The sequence below is a fragment of the Macrosteles quadrilineatus genome, unplaced genomic scaffold (genome assembly GCF_028750875.1).
Source record: "Macrosteles quadrilineatus isolate MER2022 unplaced genomic scaffold, UCM_ALF_1.0 Scaffold_1__1_contigs__length_201487025, whole genome shotgun sequence".
NCBI classification, from domain to species: Eukaryota; Metazoa; Arthropoda; class Insecta; order Hemiptera; family Cicadellidae; genus Macrosteles; species Macrosteles quadrilineatus.
The window spans coordinates 32,922,746-32,939,705 of record NW_026542594.1 but is presented as its reverse complement, the minus strand read 5'-3'; the positions used below and the strand labels follow the sequence as shown (position 1 = coordinate 32,939,705).

At 36.9% G+C, this 16,960-nt stretch overlaps 2 protein-coding genes across 2 annotated transcripts in view; both read right to left on the bottom strand.

Annotated features, from left to right (window-relative positions):
* Window positions 1-16,960, bottom strand: part of LOC128982175 (longitudinals lacking protein, isoforms H/M/V-like) — an 86,836-nt gene that overhangs the window by 51,719 nt on the left and 18,157 nt on the right. The window lies entirely within an intron of this gene.
* Window positions 12,547-14,670, bottom strand: LOC128995752 (uncharacterized protein K02A2.6-like). The gene has a single exon (XM_054420773.1). It carries the CDS (start codon window positions 14,668-14,670, stop codon window positions 12,547-12,549), a length of 2,124 nt encoding a protein of 707 aa, XP_054276748.1.

Sequence of the window (16,960 nt, the reverse complement as noted above, 5' to 3'; positions counted from 1 at the left end):
TGGTAGATGTGTAATACTATAGAATACTGTAAATTTAAAAAAGCAAATTTTATCAAACTGTGTCCTCCCTTATTGCAAACGCAAAGCTTGAGTATAACTGCAATAAGCATTTTATACTTATATTCCAACCCCGTGCGTACGAAGGACGGGTACTCTGCTAGTCTTAAATCATTTTGAATCAACAGCTTGTGCATAAACCAGAGAAGAAGGTCAAAATTTCCTCCCTTGCTACAGGAGAAACAAAACTTAGTTATTTTAGTTTCGATATCTATATATATAAAAGGCAAAGCCCTCACTGACTGACTGACTCACTCATCACTAATTCTCCCACTTCCCACTTACCTAGGAGGCTGAAATTTGGTACACTGATTCTTTAGGCATTAAATAGGAAAACTAAGTGGTTTTTATTCTGATCGGACTCTCGGGCTCTGGAGTTTCCCATGTAAACCTAATGAGTACTCATATTTAAATGGAATTAATGAATCATAACAGCTGTTTCAATTAAACAAGTTGGTTCTGTTCTATGATGTTCAATAGCATTAAAGTTACAAGGATTACCAACAGAGTGCAGCACTATTATTTTTTTAAATATTTGACAACAGCTAATTTGAAACCAAAAGGTGAGTGAGCGTAGCGAACGAACTTCAACCCGGAGGCGAGGTAGCGTAGCGAACGAGCTCCAACCGTAAAGGTGAGTGAGCGTAGCGAACGAACTTCAGCCATGACGTGTGAGCGCAGCGAACGAGCTCCAACCTAAAGGTGAGTGAGCGTCGCGAGCAAACTTCAACCAGGACGTGATTGAGCCATGCGAACGAGCTCACATATGAAGTTAAACGGGGCAAAGCCCGCGGGTACAGCTAGTTACGTATAAAACGTTTAGTTGCCTTGAAAATTACCCAAGCAATTATCATTTAAAATCCCGGCATTCTTTTAAAAAGACCCTGTATATATATATATATATATATAACTAACTAGAATATATATATATCTACTAGAAATATAATTTTTAGGGTTCTCTGTTGTACTTTTACTACCGTAATTTAATATATTATCAGCAGCCCTATTACGTGAACACCTAAATTCAAATATATATAATAATTTCATAGAAAGTATAAGAAAAACCAAAACAAAACCAATTTAAGCTGAATACATTTGAATTGAATTTAGTCAAGGACGGCAACGTGTTCGGCGATTAATTTAGGCTATTCATATTCATATTTATTCTCGTCTCAACAACAAAATATATGTTTTTCTTAAAACCTATTAATACAACTTTAATATAAAGTAGGCCCTACTCATATAGTGACTATGTTTTTCCTGGAAAATGCATTAATAAGCATGCCAACAACGGGAAGTTTAATATTGCTTTACGCTGAAACCTTTCCTCAATCGCGGAAAACAAAGGGGCGGCCGGCCGAACGGGCCTAGGGGCGGCGCCGTAGGTAAATCCTCCACTGGGGTCACGACCCCCCCCCCCCCCTGGGACCGCCCTTGACTGTAAACATACATCAACCCAGCACTGAATTCTCTAGGTCCAATATCAACAACTGCTTGGTTCAGGGTCATGTCTTGGAATTTGTGAAATGTAGGTGTCAATAAAAACTGGTTTTCGAGTATACTTAATGCCATGTTTTACAAATTATTTACAATAGGGACAATCGGTACCACATTATTGTATAATGTGGGCCCTCTATAATTACTAAATTTAACTAATACACATAAAAACTTCATTTTCAAATGTGATAAGATTTCTTCACATTCGTATAAAATATTGTGGAAAGTGCCGACTACCACTACATAGACTAATCCTGCATTGGTCCAAAGGTTGTGGCGTTACATGACTCTACATAATTTGGCTAATCTGAGGATGTTTTCATAAGATTGGCATTCATCAGAACTCAATATAGAGTCTATTGAAGGTTTGTTTATGACACAAATGAATACTACAGGACTATGCAGCTTAGCCAATTTTAGGGGTGTCAGTAGCCTTGTTAGCACCTATTCTTTTCGTGCCATGATACGAACAGCGTTGCATACTTCTACGATTTTGTTGGTATTATTTATATGAATCGTAAAGAAAAGAATATAATCTTCCTCTTGTATCGTTCCATGAGCAATATTAGTAAGCGCAATACGAAAATGACTGATCCTTGCCGGATTGACGCATAGCAGTTTTTAGTTGAAAATTGTTTTCAATGTGTTTGTATGCAAAACATCCATGTGATACCACTGATTTGAAAGATAAGATGGCATGAATAAAGCTTGATCCTGCACTGGATAGTAGATGAGCCATATCACCACAAAGATATAACCTATAATAATATTATTAAACACTACCCACACATTGCTTTTTCATCGCAAAATACGACACAGACCTTTTCTAACAAAAACTAAAGATCAAGTTCATTTTCCCCCTGTAGTTAATTTAAATTTTGTATATTCAATCTTAGTGCTAAGTGAAATGTTTGACCATTATACTGTTAATATTGTTCTATGAAATGGCGACCATACAAAGTAGGTATTTTAAGCCAAGTATGAATGGAGATGAGTGTAGGATGAGTGGCGCGATCTTGTAGTCTTGTTAGTGACTAAGGCCGACATTCCTTAGACACAGCTGTTAATTAATAGCCCATACAGCTAATGGCAACTAAGGGACCTACAGTTTATAGTGGAATCCGAACCACATTTTTGCCTTGGTAATTACGAATTGATCTAATTATCAGAATAGTACTGCGGATAGTCCTAGTACTCACCCATGCGGACGTTAATCCACACTGGGGAGTATCGCATCCACAGTGCATGCCCATAAATATCCACAATTTGTGACCTCCTAGTAGCTGGCTTACAGGACGACGCCACCCATCCCAGTCATTAGAATCATTAACATTAGAATCAGCACAACCGGTGAATACAAGAACACTTGTCGTCACCATTGAGTTGATTCTGTTGTACCGTATTTACAAACTAGTTTTTAACTACTGACATTTTTGTCTAAAGACATAACAATGTTTAGTTTGCAAGATAAAACTAATGGAACATTTTTATAATAAATACACCTATTCAATTGAAACCAAGAAGTAATTACGCAGCACGAGTATTAGAACAGAAATTGTATTGATGATAAACAAATAACGTTACTAATATCGGGACCATGTAAGTTTGCAGTTGAGGGAGGAGCCTATTTACCACATGGTTTTGAATGAACCAATGAGAACCGTGCGGTGTTGCCAAATCTAATAATACCAGCTGATTTGAAAATATTGCTTTGTATATTTTAATTAGTGTTGTCAACGGGTGATGTGGCAACGTCGCACTAGCCTTGTCTTGTGATTGGCTGCCACCAACTGCAAACTTACGTGGTCCCGACTTTAGCGCAAAAGCAAACATATTTGTATTATTATTTTTTATTAACCTGTCAAAAACCGTCCAAACTATATGTTTATGTTATTATTGGTTCGAGCTAGTGACATCATTTGTTTATGTTTATGATCCATACAGTTTCTGTTCTACTATCCATGATAACAGTTACAGTCATTCCTTTAAGTCAACAGCTGATCACAAGCCTTTGTTTTTCAGTCAAATACCGCTTCCATGAGGATTAGGATACATCTAAATTTTGTGGGTCCGTGGGGTGGATTCCTTAGAGATCCAATTTTCTTAGAGATGTAAAATTCCTTAGAGATGTAATCTGGAATTACATACAAATCAGTAGAGCTGAGGTAATTTTAACATTAGGTAGGCCTATAAGGAAAGATCCCTTTAGAAAGGAATTACAACCTTAAAGGGCAATTTATGAAATAATGGATAGTTTTGCGCCATGGATTGTTTCTCGTCATGACAAACATTTTAAGTACCTATATGGTTTATGGGGGTGTGACTTGTAGTTTTCTCATGGGTGCTTTGGGATTTATATATGGATTAGGTTTTTCCAATAGGCTATTCAATAGTTATTTGTGTAACTAGTGGGCAAAGTGGCACTTTGCTGCATAGGAGAGCAATGTTTACGCACTCGCCGAGCCGCAGTGCAGAAAAGGCCTTTTTTTTGCACTCGTGTTACACATTATATTTTTCCTACAGTCACTATAAAGCATCCTTATATATAATACGTGAAGGCGATTTCTACTAAACACTACTCCTCCGTTACTAATGGACGGATTTTTACAAACGACATGTCAAAATAAAGTATTTTTTGTGTAGACGCCCCCTTTCACAAATTCCTGTAATAAAAATCCTCGGGCTTTGCCCCACAGGCCATCAAAGTTGGAGTTTCTCCCATAAGATTAACAGGGGGGAATCTAAATATTTAATTATAAACTTTGTCCCCACTAATTTGAGAGAACGGCTGAGCGTAGAAACTTGTAGAGGTGTCCAAAGAAAGATCTTGGACTGTAGATGAGTTATCAAAAGAGAAACTAAGCAAAATCGCTCTGCAAAAAGGACTCTGCCCCAGAAACCTTTAAAGATCCCTCCACAGAGTTGTTTACATTTTGGCCATGTGAATAATATTTTTTAATGAAACAGCTGTTCATTTTTAAATTGTTTTTCAAACAACACACATATTGGGAGTTACTGAATTCTACCAAATAAGTATTTGCAATATTATTTTCTGATTTTAAAATTGATTTTCTTCTTTATCATATCATTTTTTGCAATATAACGTTCCATTATGAAATCAGTGGAAAATGCTTTTATCACAGCAATTCTTAAATTATTTCTTATTGAACTATCTTATATCTATTGTACGGGTTGGTGTCTGCTTTTTTCACCACTTTTGCCTACATCTATATATATAATACGCTAAGCCGATTTTTGTGAACAGAACTCCTCCCTCATTTTTGGACCGATTTTAATGGTTAAAAAGTCAAAATAATGGCCCTAATCTGTAGTTTTGCAAAGTGTTTTTCATTTTTTGAAATCTTTATTAGTTTGGGCAGGATCATCCATCAACGTTGGGTTTTCTCCCATAAGATTAATCTATATATATAATACGCTAAGCCGATTTTTGTGAACAGAACTCCTCCCCCATTTTTGGACCGATTTTAATGGTTAAAAAGTCAAAATAATGGCCCTAATCTGTAGTTTTGCAAAGTGTTTTTCATTTTTTGAAATCTTTATTAGTTTGGGCAGGATCATCCATCAACGTTGGGTTTTCTCCCATAAGATTAACATGGGGGAATCCAAATATTTAATTGGAAACTTTGTCTCCACTAATTTGAAAGAACGGCTGGGCGTAGAAACTTGGTAAAGGTATCCAAAGAAAGGTATTGGTCTCTAGATGAGTTATCAAAATCAAAACTAAGTGAATCCCGTTAGGGCTCTGCCCCAGAAGCCCTTAAAGATCCCTCCACAGATTTGTTTACATTTTGATCATGTGGATAATACTTTTGAATTAAACAGCTGTTAATTCTTAAATTGTATTTTAAACAACACACGTCTATTGGGAGTTATTGAATTCTCCAAAATAAGTATTTACAATGTTATTTACTGATTTTAAAATTGATTTTCTTCTGTATCATGCCATGTTTTGCAATATAACGTTCCATTACAAAATCAGTTGACATTCATTTTATAGTATTGTCCTATTTTTGTAGATAGGTCCAAAAATAAAAGTAAAGCATCTTGGTCAGTCGTAAAACAAGAAATTGGATTAAATAGAAAAAACTCGGACACACCGGTTGAGATCCAATTGAATGATGGAAACGACCAATATGGTAGTGCATTGGCAATAGCAAATAAATTTAACAATTATTTTATAAATGTTTCACAAATTGCTAACCAAATGACAGATAAAGATAAATCCATTCAGCTACTGAACAATAGTCAACATTTAATTAGATTTCAAAATTCTGCTTTACAATTTAAATTTAGGAAAATTTCAGTTCAGGATCTAAGAAAAGTTTTTACCAGTCTTAGCAATACTAAATCTTCAGGTTGGGATGAAATTCCCCTCTTTGTTATTAGTAGAGTTTTTAAACTTATTGAACAACCTCTCTGCACACTAGTGAATCAGTCCCTTGAGGAAGGAATTTTCCCTGAAAAACTTAAATATGGAGAGATAAAACCTCTTTTTAAAAAGGGTGATGTTAACAATCCTTCTGACTACCGACCAGTTGCTCTTTTGCCCTGTTTTCCAAAGTTTTTGAAAAAATTGTGAAAACTCAACTTACAGATTATTTGGAACAAAATAATTTACTAAATCCATCTCAGTTTGGTTTCCGCTCAAAATCCAGTACTGAAAAGGCTATTACCAGTATGATTAACTGCATTGCGGAGGCCTTGGACGGGTCGCAGCGCACAATAGGTGTGCTGTGTGACCTGTCCAAGGCTTTTGAATGTGTTGATCATGATATATTGCTAGAAAAATTAAGTAGACATGGAATAAAAAATGTGGAATTAAAATGGTTCATTTCATATTTAAAAAGCCGTAAACAAAGAACTATATTACAGAAATGCCAAACCAAATATAAGTCAGAGTGGGGTAACACACCCTACGGAGTTCCTCAAGGTTCCATTCTTGGACCTTGTTTATTTTTAATTTATGTAAATGATTTATGTAATGTTACAAAAATGCATACTTTTCAATATGCAGATGATACTGCTTTAATCTGCACCGAACAAAAAACATTGGATTTTAAGCAAGACTTCATTACTAATGAGTTTCAACTCCTCGGGGACTGGTTCACAGTAAATGGTCTATCTATGAATGTGTCAAAGACACAACTAATTCACTTTTCAGTTGCTAATAAGAATAGAGACATTGTTGTAAATTCAAACCAAACATCAATATATTCTCAAAACTCAGTTAATTACCTTGGAATTGATATAGATTGGCAACTTAATTGGCAAACAAACATTAAGAATCTATCAAAGAGACTCAGATCAGCTATACTTGTTCTTCGGGTAATTCCACATACTACAAATTTAGACACACAATTAGCAGTATACCACACTTATTTTTCTTCCATTATGAATTACGGTTTAACGGTATGGGGTTCTTCTAGTCATGCCGAACAAATTTTTATCCTCCAAAAAAGAGCAGTTAGAGTCTTAGCGAAAGTGTCTCGAATTACTCACAGTAAAGAGTTTTTCATTCAGTTTAAAATTCTTACTTTGTATAGTTCTTATATCTTTAAACTAGCTTTAATGGTTAAAAGTGATTTTGACACATTCATGGAAGATCAACATGCCCATCCTCACAACACTAGATTTAAAAACAATATAAAACCAGTTCAACACAGACTTAAAGTATTCCATTTATCTCCTCAGTACATGGGCCCAAAAATATATAACAAATTACCTTCTTCAATTAGGGACACTGATTCATTCCCTAAATTCAAAAAGAAGTTAAAAAACTTTCTTTTGGAGAAGGCCTTCTTCTCATTGGAGAAATATATGGAAGCTATGTAGATATTTAAGGCTCAGCATATGAAATTTATTTTAGTAATAATTTTAGTATAATAGAGACTATAAAATATTGTAACAATGACGAATACCCTGTCTGAATATGATGTTATGTGATTATTGGAAAATAAATAAAAACTCTTACAATTATTTCTTATTGAACTATCTTATATCTATTGTACGGTGTCTGCCTTTATTACCACTTTTGCCTATATTTTATCATATTATTCTAGACAGATCATCATAGGTTCATGAGATTATTGTCATAGATGTTTTCAATCATTGGAAAAGTCTTTGATTGTGTAATACAATACAAAATAAGACAAGTGCAGAAGGGCACGTTGTCCATATGAGCCATGTCTATATTTTGGTTAATTAATATTAGTGTACAGCAACTGGATAAAACATTTTACAATATTTATGTAGAAATATGTGCATGATTTATTTGTACGTCAGCCAGACGGCTATAAGTGTGGTCCAGCCTTTACCACCATGTTTAACAAATAACATGCGTTTAAATGTGGGGAAACATGTTTTTTGTTGTTAACTCGAAAACCAAAATAGATACGCATAAGGTTAAAATTTGAAAGTTTCTTAGAATCGCAATACCTTTAAAATGATATGCTATTTGACTAATGGTGCTATTTGAAAGTTTTGATTTTTGGCTATGTACATATTTTCAAAAACTGATATTTTTGAAACTTTTTGTTTTAGAGATAATATTGATGTGTTGCATATGAAAATAAAGCTTAGCTCATAAGGAATGCGATATTTGAATCAGAATCAAGATATCTGCATTTTTAAGAAAAATACAGGGTATTCAAAAAAATATTAATTTTTTCACAAAAACAGCCGCCATTTTGAAATGAATCAATATAATCAAAATCCGATTCTGCTAAATGGTTTGGATTGAAAAGAGCTTTAATTTGATGTATAACATGATATACGTTTGTATTTGATATTTCGTAGATTCGGACTAGTGACCCTCAGTTTCTGGTACACCCTGTATTTAAAATCGTTAAAAATATTTTTACGTTATTCCTTGGGGTTGGTTTAGTGGGAAATAATTTTACTTCATCATCGTAGGACCAACGGTTGGTCTGAAATCAATACTGGACACCTTACGACATTCACCCTGTATACGTAACAGCCAATTTACAGTATTTTTGCTATTTGGAAATGTCCCATTGCTATTTCATTTGAATTATTTGTTGCCAATGAAGCCGCAAGACCATATGAACTAGGAGGCCCCTAACAGTAAAAAATAAAAGCCAACTTCACTTTAAGTATTCCACTACACCTAACATTCTGTAGAGAGATTATATTGACAACTTTATGTTATTGAAAAGGCTGAGACAACTCACTGACATCCCCCATGTCAAGGAATTCCAGCTTTAACAGTAACCCCACAATCAATTTCTCAAAACTATGCTAGAGGGTTCATTCATTGGCACAGAAGTACGATATGAACTGACGCGACGTGACAAAGGAAAAATCAAACTTACACTGTAACAGATATACCTCCCTTTGAAGTTAGAATATGTCTTCCCAACAAATATTTTCTTTTGAAATAAAATCATATTACACTGATGAAATCACGGAAGTGTTTAACTACAAAAGATCCACCAATACGATTTTAATACTATTTAAAGGTTCTTCCAAAGGAAGAGATACCATATAACATACTAATAATAACTCCGATGACGTACGGTATGGGGAATATTTTATTCATTGAATGATCAACCAAATTTGGCAACTAATGCAATTAATATCATTAATGTTTTACGCTTATTGCTAAATGCTCAAAATATGTATATTTCACCCAATTTATCGCAGTTAGATTAATTAACGTGAGCCTTGAAAGTAACCGTTGATTTAGACGGGTTTCACCTAGTATAAATAATTAGTCTTTTAAACACCATTACAACTCGTTTTTAGGTTCAGCTGGCAACACAAATAGGTGACCTAGAGGTCATCGGTCCGTATCACTCCGCTATTTTTCCTCGGCAAGCAATGTGCTCTGCGACTTGAGAAAATAGTTCCATATGTTTTTGTAATTTGAAGTGGTTTCTGCGCCTAAAAAAAGGCTTTAAAGGTATTTTCTTGTTTATTAAGATCGTAGGAATGTTTTAAAAACTTTTAAAAGAAAAGTCCAGAAAGTTTAGAAATACCGAAACTATAAACACAAAATGACAGGTTAAATCGTAGTTATAATAGTCAATCAGCTGCTCATAGTATTATTATCTTTGTGTTGCCAACCTATTTCCAAGCGTACATGGATTACGTGCATAATGGAACAACACTGTTTTGTGTTGTTTTGTTTGAATCCTGATGTGCGCCAAAGTATAAACCGTACGACAAAGTGTATACCGTACGACAAAGTATAAATATGCAGCAATAAGCAGCTTTCTGTACTATAAACCATACAAGGAAGCCAACTTTGTCGGGTGACTGTAGGAAAAATAATTTTTTTAACACATATCTCAGGGTCTAATGCTGTACATGACAAATAAGTAAACTTAAATGGAATTAACAACAATGTGCATTAATTCAAATAAGTTAAATACAAAAATCAATGTTCAATAATTTAAAATTAATTGAGCTAACGGTTAAATTTAATGATGTTTAGTTGAAAATGTTAATTAAATTATGGTACACTATAGATAGTTAAGTAAATAAAATAAATTTTATCTGGCCTTATATGTTGATGATATGTTGGATGCCTAACGCGTGATGATCTGAGGTGATATCCATAGCCTAAGCAGTTGGTAGTCCAGAAGACTTATCCTCACTGATTCATACCTAGTACCATATTTGTATCACCATATGTATTCTAATTCAACTAAGCCGCTTAACGCTTTATTTTGCGCACAGTTCGTTACAGACGCAACATAATCCCACACCTCAGTCGATGGCTCACTGTTGAGAGGCAGGCGCGCAACGTGTTACACTGTATTTGACCATGGGTTGCCCTCATCGATGTATAACTAGGTGGCGTTCGCAGAGGCATCCACAAAATTGAGCGGAGTCATCAAGGGTTTATATTATATTGTTTTGGTCATACTGCAGTAATACCAGTTTTAATGCATGCGTTGCGGGTCTAAAGTAGCATTTTTACTCTTTAGGAAGTAAAAATAGTTTTTATCCTCTATGGAGTAAAAATCAGCTGTTGTCAACTCAGTTGTAAATTACTATTATCAACGATTGCATGTATCAAAATATGTATCAATTCGTGCTTCGTAATTATTTTAACCTACAGTCTACAGTCTCTTCCCATAGTGTTTTAGCATTGCAGATACATAAATCCATTCCCACACTCAACACGCTCACCTTTACTACTTCCTCACCACCCCCTACGCCGTGGACCTATTTCCCTCTCTTCCCATAGCATTTTAGGATTGCAGATACCTTAATCTAATCGTCAAAAACAGTTCCCACACTCCGGACAACTCGCCTTGACTACTTCCTTCATCACTTCCTACGTCGCGGACCCGTTTTCCTCCCTTCCCAAAGCATTTTATGTTCGTTGATACCTTAATCTAATCGTCATGAACAGTTCCCACATTCCAGACTGCTCGCCTTTACTACTTCCTTCATCACTTCCTACGTCGCAGACCCGTTTCCCTCCCTTTCCATAGCATTTTATGATTGCAGATACCTTAATCTAATCGTCAAAAACAGTTCCCACACTCCGGACAACTCGCCTTGACTACTTCCTTCATCACTTCCTACGTCGCGGACCCGTTTACCTCCCTTCCCATAGCATTTTATGTTCGTTGATACCTTAATCTAATCGTCATGAACAGTTCCCACATTCCAGACTGCTCGCCTTTACTACTTCCTTCACCACTTCCTACGTCACGGACCTGTTTACCTCCCTTCCCATAGCATTTAAGGATTGCAGATACCTTGATCTAATCGTCATAAACAGTTCCCACACTCCGGACAGCTTGCCTTGACTACTTCCTTCGCCACTTCCTACGCCACGGACCTGTTTCCCTCCCTTTCCATAGCATTTTATGATTGCAGATACATTAATCTGATCGTCATAAACAGTTCCCACACTCCGGACAGCTCGCCTTGACTACTTCCTTCACCACTTCCTACATCGTGGACCTGTTTTCCTCATTTCTCACAGCATTTTATGATTGCAGATACCTTAATCTAATAGTCATAAACAGTTCCAACACTCCGGACAGCTCGCCTTGACTACTTCCTTCATCACTTCCTACGTCGCGGACCCGTTTTCCTCCCTTCCCATAGCATTTTATGATTGCAGATACCTTATTATAATCGTCATAAACAATTCCCACAATCCGGACTGCTCGCCTTTACTCCTTTCTTTGTCACTTCTTACGCCACGGACCTGATTCCCTCCCTTTCCATAGCATTTTAAGATTGCAGATCCCATAATCTAATCGTCATAAACAGTTCCCACACTCCAGACTGCTCGCATTTACTACTTCCTTTACCACTTCCTACGTCACGGACCTGTTTACCTCCCTTCCCATAGCATATTAGGATTGCAGATACCTTGATCTAATCGTCATAAACAGTTCCCACACTCCAGACAGCTCGCCTTGACTACTTCCTTCATCACTTCCTACGTCGCAGACCCGTTTTCCTCCCTTCCCATAGCATTTTATGATTACAGATACCTTAATATAATCGTCATAAACAGTTCCTACACTCCAGACTGCTCGCATTTACTACTTCCTTCACCACTTCCTACGTCACAGACCTGTTTACCTCCCTTCCCATAGCATTTTATGATTGCAGATACATTAATCTAATCGTCATAAACAGTTCCAACACTCCGGACTGCTCGCCTTTACTACTTCCATCGCCACTTCCTACGCCACGGACCTGTTTCCCTCCCTTTCCATAGCATTTTATGATTGCAGATACCTTAATCTAATCGTCAAAAACAGTTCCCACACTCCAGACAGCTCGCCTTGACTACTTCCTTCATCACTTCTAACGTGTATTCACTTATACAATTAAAAAGTACAGCTTAGTAAAATGAAACTTGACTTTAATCATGTAAAAACTAACTGACAACAAAAAGTAAACAATCTTGTTATTTGTATGTAACATATGGTAATAAATAATGTGAACTCTATACAGACCAAAAGCACGAACACTTCACCTTCTCGCCGAGATTGAACTACTGTCCTTGTCTTCAAGAAGGTTTTTATGCTTTAGTTGGTCAGCGTGTTTTTTAAAGATTCTTCTATCGTTACCTTCAACTTTCCACACGTTTCGCCCTAGTCTCTTCAAGATTACGCCGGGTTTCCACACAACATTTCCGTTTCTGGTTTCTGCCCAAAACACAGGTTCATTTATTTTGAAGTTTTTTAGGCTAGTAGTGGCTCCTTCTTTATTCTCTTTCTCTTTTGTTTTATCTTCTTTATTTTCTTCCTCTTCTGTTTTAATCTGACTTCCTTTTTGGGGTTGAACTAAATCTAAGATACATCTTAGCTGACGTCCTAAAAACAACTCAGAAGGTGACATTCCAGAAGTTATGTGTGGTGTTAACCTGTACTTAAATAAAAAGTTGTTTAAGTCAGCTTCCAAACCTTTAGGGGATTGTTCTTGGCAAAGTTTTCTCAACGCCTGTTTCATGGTACCGACGTATTTTTCAACTTGTCCGTTGGAACACGGATGGTAAGGTGGAGTGGTTACGTGGTCGATTCCAAATGCTTTACAAAACTGTGCAAATTCTACGGACATAAAACAGGGTCCGTTGTCTGTCACTATGGTTTTAGGGATTCCATATCGGCATATTAACAGCTTAATTTGTTTGATTGTTACTGAAGTAGTCATAGAGTTCAACTTGATAATTTCTGGCCAACCGGAGTATGCATCTACGACCAAAAGAAAAACACTATTAAGGAAAGGTCCAGCGAAGTCCAAGTGTATACGGGTCCAAGGGTCAGTGCATCTCGGCCAATTACTGAGGAACTTTCTCTGTGGTTCTCTTGCAGCATACAAGTTGCATAGTGCACAAGTTCTTGCCACGTTTTCGATGTCATTGTCCATCGATGGCCACCAAAAACGATCTCGGGCCAACGCCTTCATCTTTACCATTCCTAAATGAGTGTCGTGCAGGTTCATAAGTAATTTCTGCTTGAACTTTTCTGGGATAATTGCTCTAACCCCCCACATTAGGCAGCCCTCATGTATGGATATTTCGTTCTTCCTTGGCTCATAGGGTTTTAACTCCAGATTGTTTGTCTTGTTTGGCCATCCACTTAATACAAACTCTTTGACCCGATTAAGAGTGACATCATTCGACGTTTCTTCACTGATTTCTTTAGCCGTAACTGGTAGACAATCTATGTTACCTGAGAATATTAATCCAACTACGGTGCTATAACTCTCATCGGCTTGGTCAAACTCGACATCTTCCTTGAAAGGCAAACGACTTAAACAGTAAACTTTCCCAAATAGTTTAGTAGAAACGTATTCTATGTCAAAACGAAAATTTGTTAAAAACAAAGCCCACCTTTGTATTCTGCAAGACGTGGTTACTGGCACTCCTTTGCTGGATCCGAATATAGACAATAGAGGTCTGTGGTCTGTTTGGATCAGAAAATGGGTGCCCCAAAGGTAGATGCGGAACTTTTTAATAGCATAAATCAAAGCTAAAGCTTCTCGTTCAATTTGCGAATAATTTTGCTCTGCCTTGTTCAGTGTTTTAGAAACATACGCGATCGGCTTCTCTTCTCCGTTAGGATATCGATGAAAAATTGTGCAACCAATCCCCACTGATGAAGCATCGGCTGCAACCACTATAGGTAATTCACTATTAAATGGCACTAGAATAGGAGTGGAAACTAAAGCATCTTTAATACGGTCAATTGACTGAGAGCATTGTTCTGTCCACGTCCATTGAACATTTTTCTGCCTGAGTTTGTTTAATGGTGCACAGATCTCAGAAAAGTTTGGGATGAACTTTGAGTAAAAGTTTGGCATTCCTATAAATGATTCCAACTGTTTAATGTTTTGGGGTTCAGGCATATCTACTATGGGCTTTATCTTGTCTTGATTCGTCGAAATTCCATCTTTGGAAATACATAGACCCAAATAGTTGACTTTTTCCTTCATGAAGTGACACTTAGCTCTGTTTAAACAAAAACCATTGTCCTCAATGCGTTTCAAAACCTCTTTTAACGTGTTTAGATGTTCAGTGTCATTTATTCCTGTTATAATGACATCATCCAGTAGGAAAGCGACTCCATCTAATCCAGAAAGCATAGAATGCATCTTTTTTTGAAAAATTGCCGTAGCAGGAGCTACGCCAAAACACAGTCGATTGTATCTCATAAGACCAAAAATAGTATTAATGACAAGGAGTTTTTTAGATTCTGTGTCCATGGGAATAGAAAGGTAAGCATCAGAGAGGTCAAGGGTAGTAAATTTCTGTCCAGGACCTATCTTGGTTAATAAATCGTCTTGAGTTGGTAATGGAAACTGCTGCACCTTTAATGCTTGGTTGAGTCCCGTTGAAAAATCTGCGCATATTCTAGTTATGTGATTCCTACTCCCGCATTTGTAACATCTTGGATTTTTAATGTTACAATTCCTTTTCAGATGTTTACCACCACATATAAAGCATGGTCCTAGAGATAAAACATTACAATCTTCCCTCTGAGAAAAACTATTTAATGAAGCATCTTTTACTGAGAAAAGAGAATTAGCTACGTTAATGACTTCTGAGAACGTTTCATAATCCTTCTCCATGAGTTTGGATCTTATATTGTTATCACATATCCCCATTACAAAAGCGGTAACAAGTGCTTGTTGGAAAAATTGAATGGGAAATTGACAATCATTTACTTTATTCCTCAAAACATTGGCAAACTCCGTCAGACTCTCGCAGCCCTGACGCAGTGAAAAAAACTTGACTCTTTCTGCAATGGCGATTTTTTTAGTTTTAAAATTGTCCAACAATAGCTTAAAAAGTTCTTCATACTTAAAGTCATTTAAATCATTAGGTCTACAAAGGTTAACCAGTGTGCTTAACACATTTGTACCCAAAGCGTTTATGAATAGCAAGCGTTTGGTTTCATCATCGTTAATTCCATTGAGTTTAAGACCTGTAGTAAACTTAATGTGCCACACATCAATCTCTACTGTGTCCGGGTCGAACAAGTCACATTTAAAATTACAAATACTTTTTTCATTACGAACTTGATCGGTACCTGGATCGTCTTGATGTCGTCTATGTCTACCTGATGTCGGCATTGTGTGAGTTCTAATTCCTCGTCGCCAATAACGTGTATTCACTTATACAATTAAAAAGTACAACTTAGTAAAATGAAACTTGACTTTAATCATGTAAAAACTAACTGACAACAAAAAGTAAACAATCTTGTTATTTGTATGTAACATATGGTAATAAATAATGTGAACTCTATACAGACCAAAAGCACGAACACTTCAACTTCCTACGTCGCAGACCCGTTTTCCTCCCTTCCCATAGCATTTTATGATTACAGATACCTTAATATAATCGTCATAAACAGTTCCAACACTCCGGACTGCTCGCCTTTACTACTTCCATTGCCACTTTCTACGCCACGGACCTGTTTCCCTCCCTTTCCATAGCATTTTATGATTGCAGATACCTTAATCTAATCGTCAAAAACAGTTCTCACACTCCGGACAACTCGCCTTGACTACTTCCTTCATCACTTCCTACTTCGCGGACCCGTTTACCTCCCTTCCCATAGCATTTTATGTTCGTTGATACCTTAATCTAATCGTCATGAACAGTTCCCACATTCCAGACTGCACGCCTTTACTACTTCCTTCACCACTTCCTACGTCACGGACCTGTTTACCTCCCTTCCCATAGCATTTAAGGATTGCAGATACCTTGATCTAATCGTCATAAACAGTTCCCACACTCCGGACAGCTTGCCTTGACTACTTCCTTCGCCACTTCCTACGCCACGTACCTGTTTCCCTCCCTTTCCATAGCATTTTATGATTGCAGATACCTTAATCTAAACGTCATAAACAGTTCCCACACTCCGGACAGCTCGCCTTGACTACTTCCTTCATCATTTCTACGTCGCAGACCCGTTTACCTCCCTTCCCATAGCATTTTATGTTCGTTGATACCTTAATCTAATCGTCACGAACAGTTCCCACACTCCAGACCGCTCGCCTTTACTACTTTCTTTACCACTTCCTACGTCACGGACCTGTTTACCTCCCTTCCCATAGCATTTTAGGATTGCAGATACCTTGATCTAATCGTCATAAACAGTTCGCACACTCCGGACAGCTCGCCTTGACTAGTTCCTTCACCACTTCCTACGTCGTGGACCCGTTTTCCTCCCTTCCCATAGCATTTTATGATTGCAGATACCTTATTATAATCGTCATAAACAATTCCCACAATCCAGACTGCTCGCCTTTACTCCTTTCTTTGTCACTTCTTACGCCACGGACCTGTTTCCCTCCCTTTCCATAGCATTTTATGATTGCAGATACCTTAATCTAATAGTCATAAACAGTTCCCACACTCCGGACTGCTCGTCTTCAC

What these genes read in the sequence shown, in the direction of transcription:
- LOC128995752 (XM_054420773.1), bottom strand. Translation starts at nt 14,670, where the DNA reads ATGCATTCTATGCTTTCTGGATTAGATGGAGTCGCTTTCCTACTGGAT.